The 17,581-nt window shown below is 39.1% G+C and overlaps 1 protein-coding gene and 1 long non-coding RNA gene across 2 annotated transcripts in view; both read left to right on the top strand.

Moving 5' to 3' along the window:
- The window catches only part of LOC121925177, a 6,462-nt gene extending 6,296 nt beyond the window's left edge, over positions 1 to 166 (top strand). Inside the window, exon 3 of the long non-coding RNA XR_006102808.1 lies at positions 143 to 166. This is a non-coding gene — a long non-coding RNA (uncharacterized LOC121925177). The remainder of the gene's footprint in view (positions 1 to 142) is intronic.
- A 4,874-nt stretch (positions 167 to 5,040) lies between these two features.
- PRDX4 (peroxiredoxin 4) overlaps positions 5,041 to 17,581 on the top strand; it is a 21,499-nt gene continuing 8,958 nt past the window's right edge. Inside the window, exon 1 of the mRNA XM_042457019.1 lies at positions 5,041 to 5,143. Within this exon, the coding sequence (XP_042312953.1) occupies positions 5,056 to 5,143 (88 nt within the window). The 5' untranslated portion in view covers positions 5,041 to 5,055. The remainder of the gene's footprint in view (positions 5,144 to 17,581) is intronic.

Below are 17,581 nucleotides of genomic sequence, written 5' to 3'. Positions count from 1 at the left end.
ATTATTATTATTATTATTATTATTATTATTATTATTATTATTATTATTATTATTATTATTATTAAGCTTAATTTATATAGCACTGTAAATTTACACAGCACTGTACATACAATCTTTTAATTAGACAGTTCCCTGCCCACAGGCTTACAATCTAAGAAGACATGACACAAAAGGGGAAGGGAGTGGAAGATGGAGCCAGATGCCTTCTGGGAAGGGCTCAGTTCCTTTGGGGAGGCCTGGTGGGATTGGCCTACCTTCTCGCTCCCTCAGAAGCCAGGATGGAGCCAGATGCCAATTAATGTGTTTAGGTAATCATTAAAAACCTCTAACAATTAATTCATTAGGTGTCCCATAGAAAGGGAGAAATTCAATGTTATAGTTTATGTTGATGTATTTAAATTATCATTTAATTAAATTTAACTGCCTGCACTAAAAGCATGACCAGCATGAAACAGAAAATGCCATCCATCATTTTATTCCTACCTCCATCTCTTTTCCCTGTTTTGTCCTTTGGAGAAAAGGAAACATCTACAAATTTTTAAACATCCCATTTCTCATCCACCCCATGAAAATTCACTCTTGCTTTTATTTTCCAACACCTTTGTAACCTTCTATTTTTACATACATCCCTCTTTAAGCTGGATCCTGTGATCTAAAACTTGTAATTCTCTAACTTAAATACTATAGTAATTGGGTTTACAAAAAATTCAAGAGAACTAGCCTTTGAGTAAAGAACCAGCTAGGAGTATCAAATGGCTCAGCTCTTTCCCTGTCTCTCATTCAATAATAGCTTAGTCAAGACTGTAATACTGAAATTAAGTTACTGCTGAAATTGCAACTTAAGTCAATCACTGTAGCTAAAAAAAAATAAATAAGTTTTCCATGTTCATTAGAAAATGTTTAACTAATTGATAACTTTCTGACCCTAGAGTTCCTATTTCTGGGCATATGCCTGTGTGGAAAACAGAAAGGCTGTACTGCCATTTCTGAGTCAGACTCAGGCAGCTGAGTTTTTGTCTGTGAAAAATTAACTCATGTTAATTAGTGGATAATTATAAATATATGCAGGCATTAGAAAATGCCATAAGCTTCCTTCCATAAACAAACCCAAGTAAGCACAGCAGCCCTGTAACATCTCAATATTTTTAGAAGTGGAATACATGTAGCAACTTAATCCTGCCATCTAGTACTTATACTTTCTATTCTGTATAAACTGAGTTATAGCACTGGACTTGGTGGATGAAGAATTGGATACAAATACAAACAAACACAAATAAAAATACTGTGGCATAAAATTTACTATGGAACTGGTTTCTGCTATTGTAGACAATGCTGTGATTTGACTATGCCATCATTATGAACTTATGCATTTTCTTCTTTACTTTTAAATACAAGATGTGAAGCAAGTTTAAAAAAACAAAAAACCTCCAGATTTATTATCACTGTTCAGTTATACAACTAACACTTAGCAAAGCTTGCATAAGCAAAGTTTAATGTGCTCATCCACTTGAATGGCTTTCCCATTACAAATTCGACTCTGCATTTGCCTTTTTTAAGTAGACTGAATCAGGAAATATTACTAGCCAGGATTTTATGTTCCCAGACACATCATTCCAAATGGATGAATATTCTGTTGCATAGGAGAGTACGGCTCAGATTTGACAATTAAGGGTGCAGATCAATAGATCAAATTATAACCTTTTGTAATGTAATAATACAAATCTTGACATGTTAGCACTGCAAATGTTTTTATCACTTTTCAGAGTCAATATATGTCTTTGCAATTTGGATGGATTATTTGGTCAAAAGTATTATTTAGAATTAGTAAAAACATATTTTCTCCAGAAAATAAAGATGTGAGTTAAATTTTATCAGATTTGAATACCATACTGCCACACTTACACAAATACATAAAATAATCAAGCCTATGGACTTGGTACGCACAATCATTATTTTTAATTATTTTTAATTAATTTTTATTTTTAAAAAATTGAATGTATCTTCCATGCCAGTGTGGATCATTTGTCCTGTTAACAGAACAATGGTTGGTTTTTTGCTTAATATTGCTGCTTCCCTATACTGTTTTGCCAAAGCCTGAGACACTACCTTTTCAGATGAATTGTTATCATCATTACAATACCTGTTCACATTGAAGCAGAAAATGCACTTTGGAGCTTTAAAGTAAGTTGGGAGAGGGCTTTGGTGCTGTGCTTAGAGAATAGGAATACCAACACTTGCAGCACCCAAAAATCAGATCTGCACCTGCAAGTTACACGTTCACATGCAGATGTCCCAACCTTAATTCCAGACAATGTTTATGAATGATTAGGACTGGCTATGGATTCATCCTTACCTCTTCATTATATGTTCTTGTAAGTCTTCCTATCTCATATGCTTTTGGTGATCCAGTTATGAGTCCACTGAGTCCTTAGAACCTACTGGATCACACCAAAAATCTAATTTAGTTCAACCTTTATTCCCAAAATGGCCAACCAGAGACCTGTGATGATCCTACAAGTGGGACATGAATACCATCACATCCTCCAACAACTAATATTTAGAGGAATATCACCTCTGATGTCAGATTTAATATCAGAGGTTTGTAATTTTGTATTTCCACAGAAGTAGACCCCAGTAAGAATTATTAGGCCTTGATAGCCTTATCATCCATTAATTGATCTAATGCCCTTTGTAAGCCATCCAAGTTGGTCATCATTTTATCTTGTGGTATCAAATTCTATAGTTATACTATGGACTGTGAGTTCAAAGACATGCTATCATTTGCCTGTTTTGAATGACTACCACTTGCTTCATTGGGTTCTCATGTTATGAGAGAAGGAAAGAAGCATTTCTTTGTCCGCATTCTTCATACCCAATCCTAAATATAACAACTTCTATCACGTCTCCCTTTACTCACCTTTCTTCCCTAAACCAAACCCATAAATCTTGCAGCCACTGATCCCCAATATGGAATCTGGGTCACAGTTTTGACTGAACTTTTCACCAGTTCCTCTGTCTGGTTCATTTCCATCTGGTATGGGAAGCAGGGTTCTTGAGTCATTCCAACTGTAAAGCTGCTTCCTAATGAAAGTACTCAGAAATTATCAGAGTTGATAAGTTGTTGCTGGGGAATTTAGTCTTGGATATGCCATATTATTTTTAATGCTATTTGGATTGTGATTTTGTATTTCCATAAGTAGATCCCAGTATGATTTATTAGTGGATTTTTAATCTCAATGTATTAATTTGTGTAGTTATTTAAATTGAGGAGCTTTTGTTAGTGAATCATACTGAAATGTTATATTTTAATTTTCTAATGTTTGAGCAAGCCATGTTTGAGCACAGCTTGTCATGAAAAAGCAGCATATATTTGAAATGATGAGGAGTTTTTCTCATTATTACTGATCATGCCAGAAAGTAAAAATATTGTTAAAGGTTGAACTAAAGAGTGTTCCCCACTGTCTGGGTATATATGGTTTACTTCAGACTTTAAAAAAGATCCATAATGAAAGTCTAGGATAATTTCTGCAACAAGACAGTTGAAATATTACTGTCTGCTGAAACAAGATAAGGGTAGCTCTCTCTGTCACAAGGTATGGGGTAAAACCTACATTTCATGTCCTGTCTATAAATACAAGTAAGAGTTTGTGCTTTTTCAGGCAAAATTAATTTAGTCTAATTTAATTTAGTTTGAAACACTGGGTACTTACCTACTAAATGCAATTGACTAAACTCTTGAAAATTCAAGACAGTAATTTATTTAATACATGCTGCAATCATTTCAGTTTCATCTCAAGGTCTTCCTTGTTTGTTACAGGCCCCTGACCACTTCAAACAGCTTTACTGAGAGACATTGTGCAGATGCATTGGTGGCAGTGAAGAAGGATTTCTTCACTGCCACCACTGCCATGGCATAGACTTTCCAATGAGCTCTAGCACATGTTCAGTTGGACTCACTCTGAGTCTTCCACCATTGTCGCTCTAGTCTCTGTCCCACTCGTTTCATCGCCATCAATTCCCAGATAAACCAGGCTGCTTGCTTAGCTCCATGGAAGAGGATGCTTAGGAGCAATCATGTCCACTGCCCTGGCCATTTCCCTATTGCAAAGATTAGCCAAGATCTTGACAGGATCACTCGCCAAGGTAAAAGGAAATTCCCCAAGAGCCATCATGCATTCATCTGGATCCATAATCCTCCTAGGGTGGGCCATCTTAATCGGTCCCTCAGCCCTGCAGACATGCTGGTGGTTCTTTCTCTGGAGTGTGCTGATATCCTCAAGCCACCCAGGCAGCCCCTTATATCCCTTTCAGGTAGGGGAGCAGGCTAATAACCTCCCACCTCCCACAATAGCTATGTTTTCCTTGAAGGGGATTTTTATAGAGGGTGTATACACATTGCAAGGTACAGTGGTGCCTCGGGTTACGAAATTAATTCGTTCCGCGGCCGCTTTCGTAACCCGAAAAGCCTTCGTAAGCCGAATTGCCATAGGCGCTAATGGGGAAAAGCCGCGTTTCGTGCGAAAAAGCCGAAAAAAGCACCAAAAATTTTCTTTGTATCCCGAAAAAACATTCGTAACCCGGAACAATGATTTCCTATGGGATTTTTTCGTATCCCGAAAATTTCGTAACCTGGGTATTTCGTATCCCGAGGTACCACTGTAAAAGGAAACTCCCCAAGAGCCATCATGCATCCATCTGGATCCATAATTATAACGGTTTGATACCTCTTTAACTGTCATGGCTCCGTCTTAGGAAATCCTGGGATTTGCAAATCTTAGCAAATCTCTCTGCCAGAGAGTTCTAACACTATGTTTCAGGGGATTGCACTAGGGCAGGGGTTCCCAACCTTTTTGACTCACGGATCCCTAATTTCTGTGATGCCTATCCTATGTCTTACAAGTTAATGGTGTTTAGTATATAAGAATATATTCTTATTCTTTAATTTCATTCAATTTTTATTTCTTTCATTTTCCAGGAGCAGCCATGGAGAAGTGCATGAGAAGCCTTTAGGGCTCCTTAAAGCACAAGTTGGGAACTACTGCACTAGAGAATTCTATGACCCATACCAAACTGCAAATCTCAGAATTCCTTAGGAGGGAGCCATGGAAAGTAAGGAGGCATCAACCTGCTGCAATTGTGTCAGGTGAATACAGCCATAGAACACTATCTATAATGGTATTCTGTATCAGCATCTTAAAATGATGCAATCTATCTTTGCAAAACTCATATTCTTTTCAAAGCCGGCTATACGTTTGGAGAGAGGGGGATATGTAGAGTATAAAAAGTGCAGTCAGAAAGAACTTTTAGCAGTACAGTAATAGTGTAATAGTGAAGGGTCTTGAAACCATGCCCTATGAGGAATGCCTTAGGGAGCTGGGGATGTTTAGTCTAGAGAAGAAAAGGTTAAGAGGTGATATGATAGACCTGTTTAAATAATTGAAGGGATGTCATACTGAGGAGGGAGCAAGCTTGTTTTCTGTTGCTCCAGAGAACAGGACACAGAACAATGGATGCAAATTGCAGGAAAAGAGATTCCACCTCAGCATTAGGAGGAACTTCCTGATAGTAAGGGCTGTTCGACAGTGGAACAAACTCCCTGAGAGAGTGGTGGAGTCTCCCTCCTTGGAGGTCTTTTAAACAGAGGCTGGATGGCCATCTGTCAGGGATGCTTTGATTGAGAGTTCCTGCATGGCAGAATGGGGTTGGACTGGATGGCCCTTGTGGTCTCTTCCAACTCTATGATTCTATATGATGCTATGATTTTTTAATATACTTACAATCACTTTTCAGCCTCATATAGTGCCCCTAAAACAACTTATAAACATAATAAAACAATGGCCAGAACAATCTATACACTACATTGTTACGTAGCCATGGTAGTTACATAGCTGTGTACTGAATTCCAGCCCGATCCCAACCCAAGAATACCCACTTTCTGGTCAGCAGCCTCTGCTATCAATGAGAGTCTGCTGCCCTGTCACTCAAAAAATGACACATTCCCATCTCACTTGCACAAGTGATCTCTGTTGTAACAAGCAGAAACAGGGTCATTGTTGCTATATCACCTTGTAGCAGAGATTGCTTGTACAAGGGGAGGTGAGAACATCAGGCAGCTGCTTCCTGAGTGACAAGGGAACAGATCCGCATCAATTGCAGTGACTGCTGCCTGGTAAATGGGCATTAGGGTACTTTCTTGGCCTCCCCTCTATGTAGCCCCTAAATGAAGGGATACATAGGGATTGTGAATACAAAGAAATATAGAGTTATGTGTACGTAACTACCCAATAGGATTGTAGCCCACATATTTAAATTCACAGTTAAATGGGGTTTCCTTCCTGAAGGCTATGAGGAGGAGAGTCTATGCAAGCTTTCCAAGGGAGGAAGTTCTAGAGCTGATACTCGCTTACTAAGGAACCATGTCCTGTCACTGTCAGGAAGCACATCTCAGATGCTGGGAAGATGTGGAGCAGAGTTTTCCCAGACAATTTTAATTGGGCAGGCATGAGCAGAAGTCATTCAGATATCCCAGACCCACAAAAATCATGTAAAGCTTTAAAGAAAACAACAATTATTTCCTCCAATTGCCCTCAGAAGCACACCAGGCAGCCCTACAGAAAAGATACTGCAATAGTCCAACCTAGTTTTGGTTGTTATTTGGGCTTGGCCCATTATCTTACAGTTTTTCTCTTTGGAAGCTACCATCTAAGTGTAAAAATAAGAGAACACTGCCACCTATTGAAACATTGCATACCACTAGATAACAATATATTTACTTGCTTCTGAAAAAAATTCAAACTCATTGTAAAACTCCGTAGACTTCCACATGGATTAATAACTTGTATTTATGCAGTGTCTGTTATTCAAATTTCTGTTTTGCTTTAGCTACATTTGTCAATTACTGTATATTCCTGGATGTGTAGGGCATTAGCTAAGCAATCAGGAAGTCCCTGGTTGGACTCTTGACTCTTCCACCATGTCTTGAAGGGTGCTACAAGATGGGTTGCTCCTGGAACTGCCGACAAAAAGATACCAAAGCTGGCCTTACCATTGCACAAAGTAAGGTGACCACCTCAGGCATCAGATGACAGATTGCAGGGAGCAAAAGTGAGCAATTGGAGGCCAGTCTGACACTACACAGCCTCTTAGCCTTTTCAGATGAAATTATAAATACATATAACACCAAGTACTGTATAAGCAATAGCAGATAGTAGGAGCAGTGTAAACAATAAATAATACCACTAGCTTCCCCTTGTGATGATTTTCTTTATATATTTATTCCACTCGCTGTCACCATTTTTCTCGCTGCTTGTAACAGGGTGACTGGGTGGTCTTCTTTTTTGTGGTCCCAGTGTCTCACACATATGAGCACATAAGGGGGGGGGGGGAACTGATGGCTCTTCTAAAAGTCTCATCTGCCTTGGCACAAGCATCAAGGTGGTTTTGTTGTTAATTGTTGTCAAGTTGGCTTTGATTTATGATGATGAATGAGAATCCTCCAAGGCACTCTCTTATCTGAGTCTAGGTAGTCCTACCTCAACAGTTCTATCTCAAGTTCTGGTGCTCCTTTAAAAGGTGGTCAAAACAGCCGTATCTCTCATAGAGCGACCACAGGGAAGTACAGGAAGTGGCAACTTAGCCAGCTTTCTCTAGACTAAAATGTTGATTTTTGCAACCCACTTGGCAAATATTTGTAAGCACGAGGATTGCCCTTCATTTGGCTCAGAATGGCAGGTAAACAACATCTGGCTGGCATGGAAAGGCACAGTTCACTCAGTATAAAAGACCAATGCCCTGCAGACATCAAGAGGTGCCAAAAGGCTACAACCATAAGTCAGAAGAATCACTAGACATCACCTTGTCTCTGTGTTGAGTAATATATGTCTGGCCCAATCTAAGGTATACAATGCACTAGCACTACAGTGCTTATAGCTATCAAAAAAGCCATCTTGTGATGTGATAATCTAATGATGCTGAGCTGAGGTGCTGAAACAGGTGCATAGTGAGCCAGGAGATTACCACAGGCAGACTTATGGTGGAGATGAAGGAGACCTATATGAGAGGATATTCTGGAGACAACAAAGGAAATGTTTAACTTAACTTAACATGAATAGCGAGGCCAACAAGGATGCCAGGACCAAGGAAGCACTGCTGCAACAAGGTAACAAAGAAAACCCCAAGTCTTCTTTTTTTATAACATGAGAACACCTTTCCTCGGTGACAGAAGAGAGAGTGACAGAGCATCAAGCTGAGGATCCACTCATATCCTCCTTGTCAAACCAACTCAGCCAGTCTGTCCATCTATTCTCCCCCCTTGCTATGTGAATGGGTATCAGAAATATCTGATGACAGACACACAAGAGCCAAATGAGTAACAAGAGATGGAATGAATGTCCCCTTGTTTCCTGAAATACTACCTTGCTTTGGTACTTTCTAACATTATCTTTGTCATACAGTCCATGAGAAGGGGATGGAGGGTCAGCAGATCTCAGTCATCATAATCACAACCAACATGTTAATATGGAGAAATTGCTGCTCTGCCTGAATCAGAAAATCACATCAATGTATTTCCTATTCTGGTTTATAGGCATCCATATTGAGCATAATATCTGGGGGGAAGGAGCATACTCTCTAAGATGAGAGATGTGGGTCCATCAGTGAAGAATGTTGATTATGGGGAAGTCACACAGATAGATGTAGAGTTTACATCTGGGTATGACAAATAAACTCAACCTGAAAGAGTCTCAAATAGAGCTAAGCAAATCAGAATATTCCCTCTGCTAAAAAAAAAATCAGGCCCAAAAGACCAAAGATTATGTAAACCAATACAACATGCCAAAATATAAGCCACTAAATGAAAGCCCCAAGTGTGGTGGTGAACAAAGTAGAAATCAATGAGCAATATAAACATGTACATAAGATAGAAGGAACAGGATTGCAGTTGGAATCTGGATCTTTTCAAAGTTTTTGTGTGTGTAGGCTCAGACTCATATATATGTTACACAGACACGATGATGGAAAACACTAAAGATTGACTGACTTGAGTTTGCCAAGCCAGCCACAGCTACAGGAAAAACATCAGGAATAAACTCTTATAGAACATGGCCACATAGCCCAAAAAAACCACAAAAAAACACTATGGATGACGGCCATGAAAGCCTTCGACTTCACATTGAGTTTGCCACTTTCCTTCTCTTTTACAGGAACCATTCCTATATATACATGGTTCTTTATCCCACCCATGGATTATAGTGAAGACAGAAACACATGGCATGTTAAGACATGATAGTATACTAGTCACAATATTCTAGCTTTGTCCAATAAATAACAAGCTTTTTTCAGAGCAGAAAAGATGTACAGTATTTAAAACTGCTTTCCTTGCCATTATTCATAATAACTAATACAGTGAACCTAAATGTATCATATAGTAGCAGTAATGATTTCCACTTTCACTCATTTGGCATTAGTATGTTTTGTTTATCAAAATTCAAGAAAGAGGTAGTTTTGCCCCCTGTTAGTGCTCAAGTAATAACTTGTGCTAGATGGAATTTAATGTCCAGTCATGTGGCACTAAAAAATCTTGCTGCTTTACCATATGCTAGTGAATACAGTACCATATGGTTCTCACACATGAGAGCTAGTAATGGTAAATATCAAATTTTCAAATTAAATTATTTTTTGAAAAAATTAGAGATATAGGTAAGTAATGTAACTATGGCGCTTTACAGACCGCCAAAAAAGGGCAGTCTGCCAGCACCATCATTTGCTGCACAGAGGAGCCCCAGCGGCCAAACCGCGCAACTTCTCCGTGTAACAAAAAAGAAACTGCAAAATACAGCTTCTTCTTGTGGCGCCCTTATGATGCCGCAAGGCGCCAATGGCGCACTTGCGGCATCATAAAGGCGCCGAGACATGCGGATGCTAAGACGTCAAAATGGTGGCACCCGTGTAGAAGAGGTGCCGCCATTTTGTACGCGCTTGGCATGTACTAGGGTTAGGGGTGTCCAGAAAGGACACCCCTTTCTAACCCTAGTATGTGCCATGCACGTACTTTCCACCTGTGCGGAACAGGCCATAGGCGCTTTACAGACTGCCCAAAAAGGACGGTCTGCCAGTGCCGTCATTTGTTGCACGGAGGAGTCCCAGCGGTCAAACCGTGTGACGACTCTGCGCAACAAAAAGAAGCTGCAAAATGCAGCTTCTTCTTGCGATGCCCTTATGATGCCGCAAGGCGCCAATGGCGCACGCAGCGTCATAATGGTGCCGAGACGTGCGGATGCTACTTTCTGCCTGTGCGGAATGGGCCTATTTCTATCTTAGAATTCAAAGATATAGCCATGTCAGTCCATAGAATCAGTATGTCTTAGAGAGATCTTGTAGTACCTTTGAGACAAACTGAAAGAAAAAAGTTAGCAGCATTACCTTTCATAGGCTTCAGTCTACTTCCTCAGATGTTTTTGGTACAGTGGAAGCCAGGGACAGACATATATACCCCATAGGTATGTGAGAATGTTAATTCACATTTAAAATCCTTTGGGTATAGAAATGAAGTAGCAAGTCCAGTTTTAATGATGGTCATTTGTGGGCAAAGACATAGCCATTGGATATGGAAATGAGGTGGCAAGATCAGTTTGACCTTGGAAACTAGCCTGCATGTGGAGAGAATAGATGAGTGTAGAACACCCCCATGAGCATGGGGTCAGATAGTATTAAAATGTGTGTAGTCAGGCAGGACGCAATTGTCCCAATCCATTGCTGAGGGACTGTAGTTTATGGATGAATTCCATCCATAATTCTAATTCTGCTGTTTCCCTTTTCAATCTACCTTTGTAGTTCTTTTGTTCAAGGACAGCTGTTCTGAGGTCTGAAATGGAATGCCCAGGGAGACTGAAATGTTCTCCCACCAGTTTTTGTGTATTCCCATTCCTAATGTCTAATTTATGTCCATTTATTCTCTGGTGCAGGGACTGGCCTGTTTGCCCAATATAGAGTGCTGGTGAGCACTGATGATATAGTATAGCATAAATCACATTGGAGGATGAGCGTGTGAAGGTCCCCCTAATATTGTGGGTGATGCCATTAGTCTTGTGATGACATTTCCTGGCTAAATGTGCAGGCAGAGTTGGCATGTTGGTTTGTGCCACAACACTGGCACATAGTGCATGTCAAAATTGGCATGTGTGCATGCAAAATTTCTCATAAATTTGCTTTTCTGCTTAGGCCATAACTGAAGTATTATCATTATATCACTATGAACTCAGTTATCCAAGTCCAGCTCCATATAAGCACAATGTCATTATGGAAGAAAGGGAGGTATCAGAATGCTTGGTGTGACCCTAAGATTTGCAGAAGTGAAAATCTGCCTAAATCTTATGATTTTCAGAGGAGACTTTTCAACCTCACAGCCTTGTTGCATAAGGACACAGGAGAGAACCTTCTTTGTGGCTGCTCCTAAACTATGAAACACATTCTAAAAAAGGGAGACTTGATTGGCCCTCTCTCTCTTCACTTTTCACCAACAGGCAGCTTCTCTTTAGATAGGCCTTCAGCCTTTAAATGGTTGGGACAGAAGGCTGTTCAACAGGATTATTGTATAGTTAATATGCAATATGCGTTGAATGTTTCTTTATTTTAAATTAATATTTTAATTGGATTTGCTGTTTACTGGGAGAAAGGCAGGATGTAAATAAAATAAAATAAATATTTTTACAAATTGATGGAACACCCCCCCCCCCGGAGATGGAGAATATTGAAAATAGACCAATGTGGAATTAACATATTCATAGTCATAGACGTTATATATTTATTTAATATGCCACCTTTCTCTTGACATGGGATCATTGCAGCTCACAACATGAATTAAAACAGAGTACATCTAAAGAGAATAATTATTTTAAAAGTTTTTAAGCAATTAAATATACTGGGAAACATCAGTACTTTAAAACAGTGAAAATGATTTTAAAACATGACAATAACAATATATGAACAGTATACACACACCTCATTAAAAGACTTTTATGCGTAACCAAGTACGTACTCACCAAATAGCTGTTGGGTTTTTACCTGCCAGACAGAAAAGCAGAGAGAGGTCCAGCCTTATCTCCCATGGGAGAGAATTCCACAGCCTAACAGGAGACACTGAGAAGACTCTTTGTCATGTTCTTATCAAGTCCACCCAGCAGCGGGAATGAGAGACAGCCCTCCCCCAAAGATCTTAAAATTTATGCAGGCTCATATACAGAGATATGGTTTTTCATACAATCTGAACTTAAGTCATACAAGGCTTTAGAGGACATAACCGGCACTTTGAATCATATATGGAAATGAATGGTAGTCACAGAAACTGTTTTGACAATATATCACCTTCAATGAGCTAAGGATTCCATGAAGGACTAATGATTTTGTCATAGAATCCTCAATGAGAAACACAACCACCACCACAACCAACAGGTGGAATGGGAAACAGAATGACTGACTCTGGAGGAGTACATGGCTAAATTATTGAAATAGGGTGCAAGAGGACTCCATGGAGGAATATTTTAATAATAGTTCTTCATAATACTGGTTTACATCTTCCAGTGTTATGTAACCAAAATCACAGTATCACAATAGAGAGATAACAGCAGATTTGGACATTTTGAAGTTTACAATGCCTAAATAAGTCTCTAGAATTGGGGGGAGGGGGACAAAGCAAGGGACCCCAAAAGAACTCCATAAGAATTCAATGATATGAATAATGGAAGGAAAGCATCAATACATAGATATTAAGATGGCTTTCCTCGGCTGTTATAAGCTTCTGCCACACTGCAAAATTAATGCAGTTTGGCATGATTTGAAATGTCATGGCCCCATCCTATGGAATCCTGGGACGTGTAGTTTGGTGCAGCACCAGAGCCCTCTGACAAAAAAGACTAAATATCTCACAAAACTACAAATCCCAGAATTTCATAGCATTGAGCCATAGCAGATAAAGCAGTGTCAAACTGTATTAATTCTGCAGTGCAGACGCAGCCACCCTCATGATAGATTTGGGAGCTATAGCCCAACATTTCCCAGGGGTGCTGGGGAGAGAAGGCTGCATTAAAGGAACAGTATAAAAGAACCCTCTTTGAATAAGTCACTTCCTGATATTCTACAACCAATTAACATTTCTTAACACAATTTTATTACACTGCAGCTATAGATGCTAAAATGAAAAGGGAATAAACAAAACAGAGAATAAGAAACATAAACAAGTAAAATTGGAGGAAAGTGGCAAAACTATGACTGAACATGCTCAGTGAGCACAGACTCTTCGTATTACTGGGTGAGCAGGGGAAGAAATAGTAGTAAGTGGGAATAGGGTTGGAGTGATTGGACCTCTAGCATCAATAGTGTGTCATGTCCCTACTTGTATAGGAAATTCACTATCCAAGTGCCTTATGTAATGGTACATCTAAGCATAAGAGGAAGCTATCAGCATGTTTAGGGGAAGCTTAAATTTTTCAGAAAATCTCTTGGAAATTCTTTATGTTACAAATTAAGAAAGTGCTCCACCTCCCGCAACTGCTGAATGCAGATTGAATATTTAGTAATCACAGAATGCTCACCAACTGGAATGTTATAGAATGGAATGGAATGGAGGACCATGATCAGGGCTTCCTAAAATAAAAAAATGGGTGCCGCACTGAAAAGTACAACACAGTAGAGTGCTCCATGTGCTTTATTCAAGAGCATCCCATGTCTTATTTTGATTTTTATGTCTATTTTTGACTCTCCTTTTCCATTTTCTTGACTTTGTTCTTTCCTTTTCCTTTTTGGTTATTGGTTTATTTTTTTAGAAGGCATGATGGTGATAAGGTGGACACAGCTGCACCCAGTGCCAGCTCTATTAATCTTTTATTTCTCTGTTGTTTTTCATGAGCATTTTTCAAGTCCATCTCTAGGCATTCCCAATTTTTGGTGCAGGTCCTGCTTGTATAATATACACAGATAGTATTGTGTATAACTGGGATGATCCAAATTCTCTTCCATGGGGACTATTCAGCTTATCTGAAATTATTGATCTATTCCTTGTGAGCATCATAAAAATCAGATCAACTAAGTTCCCTGTGTGTTTTGTTGAGCCATGACCAGATCTGAAAAATATGAACATGTATCACCCATAAGTTCAAATGTAATAATCAGAAATGTGTTCTAAATAAAGTGCAAAAAAAGATATTTTTTCTCTTTTGTTCATTCATCTTATTTTTTAATTTTGTTTAACAAATTGACATTGCCAGAAATTGTCTGTTGACAAGATAAATTATTTAAAAGGTAATGTTGCTTAGCAAACCAAATCTTTATTTGTGTGGAATTCCTATTTAGAGACATTTTGCAGTCACTGCACAACTCGATCTATAGTATGCCTTACTGAGAGCCAAAGAATTTAATCTCACAACTGGTAATTTTAATTATATCCATTCTACTGAGCATAATAGCTCCTTGGAACTAAATAGTTTTATTCCCTAGGGTAACAGATATACCTGTACATTCTAGATTTTCTTTAATATAAGACAAAGAATGCCATATATCTGTTGAAATACTCTTTTCAGTTTCAGTTTCAAAGTAGCCAGTGCAAGACTGGTGTAGTGGTTTAAGTGGACAAAGGACTCCAGGAGACCAAGATGTGAATCCATGCTCAGCCATGGAAACCCACTGGAGGGGTTACACCTGGCTTGAATGCAATACATGTGAAAAGGATCTTAGTAGAGAATCTAGGGATTTGAGTCAACCATGTGATGCAGTGACCAAAACAGTGTCATGAGCCATTGTAGTAGTAGTACCACTCTGCTTTGTTCAAACTTCACCTGGAATACTGTATTCAGTTCTGGTCACCACAGTTCAAGGAGGATATTGAGAAGCCAGAATATGTTCAGAGACAGGAGACCAAAATTACCAACCAAGTCTTATAAGGAATGGCTAAGGAAGTCAGGGATATTTAGCTTGGGGAAGACCAAGAGGAGACATGATAGGCATTGTTAAACAGCAGAAGGGGTGCCATGTAGAAGATGTAGTGAGTTTGTTTTCTGCTGCTCTAGATACAAAAACATGAACAACTGGGTACAAATTACAAGAAAAGAAATTCTACCTAAACATTAGGAAGAACTTTTTAAATGTAAGAATTGTATGACAGTGGAACAGACTGCCTTGGAGGGTGCTGGACTCTCTCTATATTAGGACATCCTTAAACAGAAGTTGGAGGGGCGTTTTTCAGGAGTGCTTTAGTAGTGCATGGCAGTGAATTGAACAAAATGGCCCTTGCGGTCCCTTCCATCTCTAAAATTCTAAGATTCCATGACCTTGGGAAAGTCACACTCTTTCAGCATAAGAGGACGGCAGTGGCAAACCTACTTTGAAGATACCTCGCCAAGCAAACCCTAGGATACGGTTGCCATAAGTCAAAGTCAGCTTGAACACACATAACATCATGCACATTCATATTTTTGCTAGTGACTTATATTTAATTTCTAAGAAATGTTCTATAGTATTAAATCATCATAATATCATCAATTGTATGTCTTTACTGAAAACACTATACTAAAAAACACTGAGAACCAGTGTGAGAAAGCAGCCATGAAAACACACTGGGTGACCTTGAGCTAGCTGCACTCTTGCACCCTAACAGGAAGGCAATGTCAAAGCAATGATTAAGATACTTCACCAAGAAAGGCCTAGGATAGGTTTGCCATAAATCAGAATCATCCCAAAGGCACATAACAATCAACTATAATTATAAGATGAATGATTTTGCTGCAATATTCTTTCTTCCCTCCTCGTCTTCCTTTCTGGTCTGATATTTTATTCCCAAAAGCTACAAGATTCAAATCATAATGCATTGTTCTTTTGTAAACAAGGGCTGTGCTGTTGTTATTTTTGTAAACTTCATTCTGAGAGAGGACAACAAACAGTGACTGGTCAACTGCTGTTAGTATTTGTTTGTACATGTGAGTTCAAGTCACCTACTGACTTATGGCAACCCCATGAATTTCACAGGAGTTTCTTCTTGTTGTTAACTGCCCACAAGTTGGCTCCAACTCATGGCGATCCTGCAGATAACACATCTCCAAGATCCCCTATCGACTGCTCTGCTTTAGGACCTATAAATTAAGGCCTGTGACCTCCCTGATTGAGTCTATCCATCTGACATGCGATCTTCCTCTCTTTTTACTGCCTTAACTTCCCTAGCATTATTGTCTAGCAAGTCATGCCTTTGCAAGATGTGGCCAAAGTACAACAGCCTCAATGTCATCATCTTGGTTTCGAAAGAGAATTCAAGCTTAATCTGTTCAAGATCCATTTGTTTGTCTTTCTGGCTGTCCACAGTATCCTCAGCACTCTCATCCAGCACCACATGAGTTAAATTTCTTTCTGTCAGCTTTCTTCACTGTCCAGCTCTCACATCCAGACATGGTGATGGTGAATATAGTGGTCTAGACAATTCTAACTTTAGTGCTCATGTATCTTTACACTTTAGGACCTTGTCTATTCTTTCATGGCTGCCCTTACCATTCCTAGTCTTCCTCTTATCTCTTGGCTTCAGTCTCCATTCTGATCAATGTTTGATCCATGGTACAGGAAAACTTTAACTATACTGAGGTCCTCATTATCTAGGCTGAATTTACATAGATCCTCTGTGGTCATTATTTTGTTTTCTTTATGTTCAGCAGTAAGCATTGCATAATTGTCACTTGCTATTTGATGCTCTTTTGTTGTCTGTTTATTGAATCATTTCCTGTATTGCTATGTATTTTATATGTATTATCCTACTAGAAAGGCCCCTTCCCCACCACCACTCCCTTCTCCTTTTGTGTCGTGTCTTTCTAGATTGTAAGCCTGAGGGCAGCGAACCATCCAATTAAAAAGATTGCATGTACAGCACTGTGTAAATTTACAGCGCTTTATAAATAAAGGTTAATAATAATAATAATAATAATAATAAGCCTTTACACTTTCTTCCTTGACCTTCCCTAATAATTGTTCCAAGTCCATGATGTTTTCTGCTACTAATATGGTATCATCCACATATCTTAGATTGTCAGTGTTTATAGAATCATAGAATCATTTGAGGCCTCAAGGGCCACCATGTCCAATATGCTGCCATGAAGAAATACACTTCCTCCTATCTTCACTTCTCCTTCTTTTAAGTCACTTAAGTACATTTAATTTAGGTACAATTAAGTCATTTAATACATTTAGGCTGTGCGTATGAGATTGTAATTTGAAGGTATAATTTTTATTTGTCTAGTTGTTTTTGTCACAACTATCAGCATGATGTTCATCAGTGTATGGGAACAATGACTGAAGAGTAACATTGGTGCAAAAACGCATGGCTAAGGAGTCTGTATGGTGTGAAATGGGAGGAGGAGCAGGAGGAGCAGGAGGAGCAGGAGGTGGAGGTTAATGGGGGGGTGACACCAATCCTAGGGGCGCCACTGGTGCATTGTGTGGAGTTTGGGGGGGGGGGCATTTATAATCCGCCCCAATCCTTTTATCCTACAGTTATCCCTTCACATTTGTGGCTTTGACTTTTGCAGATTTGATTATTCACTGATTTTATTAATAT

The sequence above is a fragment of the Sceloporus undulatus genome, chromosome 3, assembly GCF_019175285.1.
Source record: "Sceloporus undulatus isolate JIND9_A2432 ecotype Alabama chromosome 3, SceUnd_v1.1, whole genome shotgun sequence".
NCBI lineage: Eukaryota > Metazoa > Chordata > Lepidosauria > Squamata > Phrynosomatidae > Sceloporus > Sceloporus undulatus.
Note: the sequence above shows the minus strand (reverse complement) of the source record. Positions and strands in the feature narration are given on the sequence as shown.